Genomic DNA, 6000 nt, shown 5'->3' with positions numbered 1-6000 from the left:
CCTTGGGACCCTAGTGAAGGCCTCCCCAAGGTCGCTGGGCCCACCCGGGTTGCCCTAGCTGCCACCAAGGGTATCAAAGTTTTAGAAGTTATCAAACCTTTCTGTGCAGTTCTACCAGATACTCAGAAACCTGAAAGGAAAATCCAGTTTAGAAAAAAGGTACTATGGACTCCTATAACTTTCTTCATCTTCTTAGTATGTTGTCAGATACCACTATTTGGAATCATGTCATCAGATTCTGCAGATCCTTTCTACTGGATGGGAGTTATTCTTGCATCCAACAGAGGAACTTTAATGCAATTGGGTATCTCCCCAATTGTAACATCTGGTTTGATTTTGCAGTTGTTAGTTGGAGCCAAATTCATTGAAGTTGGAGATACACCCAAAGTTAGAGCCCTATTCAATGGAGCCCAGAAAAATGAGCTTCAATAAAATTAAAGACCCTTTTCCAAATTTGAAAAAAAAGTAGAAACAAATGACAATGAAAATATGATGACGCAAAACCTATGGGATGCAGCAAAAGCAGTCCTAAGAGGGGAGTTTATAGCAATTCAATCCTACCTCAAGAAACAAGAAAAATCTCAAATAAACAACCTAACCTTACACCTAAAGCAACTAGAGAAGGAACAAAAAAACCCAAAGTTAGTAAAAGGAAAGAAATCATAATAACCAGAGCAGAACTAAATGAAATAGAAATGAAGGAAATAATAACAAACATCAGTGAAACCAAGAGCTGGTTATTTGAGAAGATAAACAAAACTGATAAACCTTTAGCCAGACTCATCAAGAAAAAAAGGGGGAAAAAAAGGAGAGGATTCAAATCACTAAAATCAGAAATGAAAAAGGAGAAATTACAACTGACACTGCAGAAATAGAAAAGATCATAAGAGACTACTATAAGCAACTATATGCCAATAAAATGGACAACCTAGAAGAAATGGTCAAACTCTTAGAAAGGTACAACATTCCAAGACTGAACCAGGAAGAAACAGAAAATATAAAGAGACTAAATCACAAGTAATGAAATTGAAACTGCAATTAAAATCTTCCAATAAACAAAAATCCAGGATGAGATGGCTTCACAGGTGACTTCTATCAAACAGTTAGAGAAGAGCTGACACCCATCCTTCTCAAACTCTTCCAAAAAATTGCAGAGAAAGGAACACTCCCAAGCTCATTCTACAAGGCCACCATCACCCTGATACCAAAACCAGAAAAAGATACTACAAAAAAAGAAAATTACAGACATATATCACTGATGAAAATAGACGCAAAAGTCCTCAACAAAATACTAGCAAACAGAATCCAACAGCACATTAAAAGGATCATATACCGGGCTTCCCTGGTGGCGCAGTGGTTGAGAGTCCGCCTGCCGATGCACCGGGCTTCCCTGGTGGCGCAGTGGTTGAGAGTCCGCCTGCCGATGCAGGGGACACAGGTTCGTGCCCCGGTCCGGGAAGATCCCACATGCCGCAGAGCAGCTGGGCCCGTGAACCATGGCCGCTGAGCCTGCGCATCCGGAGCCCGTGCTCCGCAACGGGAGAGGCCACAACAGTGAGAGGCCTGTGTACCGAAAAAAAAAAAAAAAAAGGATCATATACCATGATCAAGTGGGATTTAACTGAGGGATGCAAGAATTCTTCAATATATGCAAATCAATCAATGTGATACACCATATTAACAAATTAAAGAATAAAAACCATATGATCATCTCAATAGATGCAGAAAAAGATTTTGACAAAATTCAACACCCATTTATGAAAAAAACTCTCCAGAAAGTGGGCATAGAAGTTATGCCCTACCTCAACATAATAAAGGCCATATATGACAAGCCCACAGCAAACATCATTCTCAATGGTGAAAAACTGAAAGCATTTCCTCTAAGATGAGGAACAAGACAAGGCTGTCCACTCTCACCACTATTATTCAATAGAGTTTTGAAAGTCCTATCCACAGCAGTCAGAGAAGAAAAAGAAGTAAAAGTAATCCAAATTGGAAAAGCAGTAAAACTGTCACTGTTTGCAGATGACATGATACTATACCTAGAAAATCCTAAAGATGCCACCAGAAAACTACTAGAGCTAATCAATGAATCTGGTACAGTTGCAGGATAAAAAATTAATGCACAGAAATCTCTTGCATTCCTATACCCTAACAACGAAAAATCAGAAAGAGAAATTAAGGAAACAATCCCATTTACCATTGCAACAAAAAGAATAAAATACCTAGGAATAAACCTACCTAAGGAGGTAAAAGACCTGTACTCAGAAAACTATAAGACACCAACGAAAGGAATCAAAGATGACACAAACAGATGGAGAGATACACCATGTTCTTGGACTGCAAGAATTAATATTGTGAAAATGACTATACTACCCAAAGCAATCTACAGATTCAATGCAACCCCTATCAAATTACCAATGGCATTTTTCACAGAATTAGAACAAAAAATTTTACAATTTGTATGGAAACACAAAAGACCCTGAATAGCCAAAGCAATATTGAGAAAGAAAAATGGAGCTGGAGGAATCAGGCTCCCTGACTTCAGACTATACTATGAAGCTACAGTAATCAAGACAATATGGTACTGGCACAAAAACAGAAATATAGATCAATGGAACAGGATAGAAAGCCTAGAGATAAACCCACACACCTATGGTCACCTAATCCATGATAAAGGAGGCAAGAATATACAGTGGAGAAAAGAGAGTCTTTCAATATGTGGTGCTGGGAAAATTGGACAGCTACATGTAAAAGAATGAAGTTAGAACACTGCCTAACACCATACACAAAAATAAACTCAAAATGGATTAAAGACCTAAATGTAAGACCGCACCCTATAAAACTCTTAGAGGAAAACACAGGAAGAACACTCCTTGACATAAACCACAGAGAGATCTTTTTTGACCCACCTCCTAGGGTAATGAAAATAAAACCAAAGATAAATAAATAGGACCTAATCAAACTTTTGCACAGCAAAGAAAACCATAAATGAGACAAAAAGACAACCCTCAGAATGGGAGAAAATATTTGCAAATGAAGCAACTGACAAGGAATTATTCTCCAAAATATACAAACAGCTCATGCAGTTCAATATCAAAAAAACAAGCAACCCAATCAAAAATGGGCAGAAGACCTAAATAGACATTTCTCCAAAGAAGACATATAGATGGCCAAGAGGTACATGAAAAGCTGCTCAACATCATTAATTATTAGAGAAATGTAGATCAAAACTACAATGAGGTATCACCTGACACCAGTCGGAATGGCCATCATCAAAAAAGCTACAAACAATAAATGCTGGAGAAAAGGGAACCCTCTTGCACTGTTGGTGGGAATGTAAATTGATACAGCCACTATGGAGAACAGTATGGAGGTTCCTTAAAAAACTAAAAATAGAACTACCATATGACCCAGCAATCCCACTACTGGGCATATACCTTGAGAAAACCATAATTCAAAAAGAGACATGTACCACAAGGTTCACTGCAGCACTATTTACAATAGCCAGGACATGGAAGCAACCTAGGTGTCCATTGACAGAAAAATGGATAAAGAAGAAGGGGCACATGTATTCAATGGAATATTACTCAGCCATAAAAAGAAATGGAGTTCTTTGTAGTGAGGTGGATGGACCTAGTGTCTGTCATACAGAGTGAAGTAAGTCAGAAAGAAAAACAAAAGAAACAAATACCATATGCTAACATATATATATATGGAATCTAAAAAAAAAAAGGTTCTGATGAACCTAGGGGCAGGACAGGAATAAAGACGCAGACGTAGAGAATGGACTTGAGGACACGGGGGTGGGGGGAAGGGTAAGCTGGGACGAAGTGAGAGAGTGGCATGGACATATACACACTACCAAATGTAAAACAGATAGCTAGTGGGAAGCAGCTGGATAAAACGGAGAGATCAGCTTAGTGCTTTGTGACCACCTAGAGGAGTGGGATAGGGAGGGTGGGAAAGAGATGCAGGAGGGGGATATGGGGATATATGTATACATATAGCTGATTCATTTGTTACACAGCAGAAACTAACAGAACATTGTAAAGCAATTATACTCCAATAAAGATGTTTAAAAAAATCCAATCAAAAAATGGGCAGAAGACCTAAATAGGCATTTCTCTAAAGAAGATATACAGATGGCCAACAGGCACATGAGAATATGCTCAACACCATTAATTATTAGGGAAATGCAAATCAAAACTACCGTGAGGCATCACCCCACACCAGTCAGAATGGCCATCATCAAAAAATCTACAAACAGTAAATGCTGGAGAGGGTGTGGAGAAAAGGAAACCCTCTTGCACTGTTGGTGGGAATGTAAATTGATACAGCCACTATGGAGAACAGTATGGAGGTTCCTTAAAAAACTGAAGATAGAACTATCATATGACTCAGCAATCCCACTACTGGGCGTATACCCTGAGAAAACCGTAATTCAAAAAGACACATGCACCCCAATGTTCATTGCAGCACTATTTACAATAGTCAGGACATGGAAGCAACCAAGTCCTGATGGATGGAAACATGCATCCATTGACAGATGAATGGATAAAGTAGATGTGGTACATATATACAATGGAATGTTACTCAGCCATAAAAAGGAATGAAATTAGGTCATTTGTAGAGATGTGGATGGACCTAAAGTCTGACTTTACAGAGTGAAGTAAGTCAGAAAGAGAAAAACAAATATCATATATTAATGCATATATGTGGAATCTAGAAAAATGGAACAGATTAACCTATTTGCAGGGCAGGAATAGAGACGCAGACGTAGAGAATGGACATGTGGATGGGAGTGGGGAGGGGAGGTGGGATGAATTGGGAGATTGAGATTGACATATATACACTACCACGTGTAAAACAGATAGCTAGTGGGAACCTGCTGTATAGTTCAGGAAGCTCAGCTCAGTGCTCTGTGGTGACCTAGATGGGTGGGATGGGAGTGGTGGGAGGGAGGTCCAAGAGGCAGGGGATATATGTATACATATAGCTGATTCACTTCATTGTACAGCAGAAACTAGCACAACATTGTAAAGCAACTATACCCCAGTGGGAAAAAAAAGTCTATTTTTTCTGATATTACTATAACGCCCAACTTCTCTTTTGGGTATTACTTACATGGATATCTTTTTCCATCCTTTCAGTTTCAACCTCTTTGGGTCTTTGGACTAAAGTGAGTCTCTTACAGAGGGCATGGATCATTGGTTTTTAAAAAAATCTGTTCTGCTAATCCCTATCTTTTGATAAAATGGTTTAATCCATTTACATTTAAAGTAATTATTGATAAGGAGGGTTTAACTTTTGCCATTTTGTTATTTGTTTTCTATTTGTGTTATAGCTTTTCCCCCCTCATTTCTTTCATTGCTGTCATCTTTTGTGTTTTTTTAAATTTTCTTTTTTAGTGAAATTTAAAAATTCCCTTCTCATTTCCTTTTGAGTGTATTCTATATTTATTTTCTTTGTGTTTATCATGAGAATTACACATAACTTTGTAAAGTTATACACTCTTAACTTGAATTTATACCAGTTAAACTTTAATAGCATATAGTAACTCTGCCCCTTACTGCTCTGTCCCCACTCCTTTCAATTACTGATACCACAAATTATATCTTCATACAGTGTGTGCCCCCAAACAGACTTGTAATTGTTTTTTAATGTATTTGTATTTTTTAAATCTTTAAAAAATTTTTTTCAATTTATTTATTGTATTTTTGGCTGTGCTGGGTCTTCGTTGCTGCACGAGGGCTTTCTCTAGTTGCGGTGAGTGGGGGCTACTGTTTGTTGCAGTGCACGGGCTTCTCAGTGCGGTGGATTCTCGTTGCGGAGCACAGGCTCTAGGCACGCAGGCTTCAGTAGTTGTGGCTCTCAGGCTCAGTAGTTGTGGCGCACAGGCTTAGCTGCCCCGCAGCATGTGGGATCTTCACAGTCCAGGGATCGAAGCTGTGTCCCCTGCATTGGCAGGCAGATTCTTATCCACTGCGCCACCAGCGA

At 38.9% G+C, this 6000-nt stretch overlaps 1 protein-coding gene across 1 annotated transcript in view; it reads left to right on the top strand.

Moving 5' to 3' along the window:
• The first annotated feature begins 225 nt into the window (after positions 1-225).
• The window catches only part of FAM186A (family with sequence similarity 186 member A), a 65297-nt gene continuing 59522 nt past the window's right edge, over positions 226-6000 (top strand). Inside the window, 1 exon segment of the mRNA XM_049694929.1 lies at positions 226-387. Within this exon segment, the coding sequence (XP_049550886.1) occupies positions 226-387 (162 nt within the window).

The sequence above is a fragment of the Orcinus orca genome, chromosome 11 (genome assembly GCF_937001465.1).
Source record: "Orcinus orca chromosome 11, mOrcOrc1.1, whole genome shotgun sequence".
Lineage (NCBI taxonomy): Eukaryota > Metazoa > Chordata > Mammalia > Artiodactyla > Delphinidae > Orcinus > Orcinus orca.
This window is presented reverse-complemented; position numbering and strand designations above follow the sequence as displayed.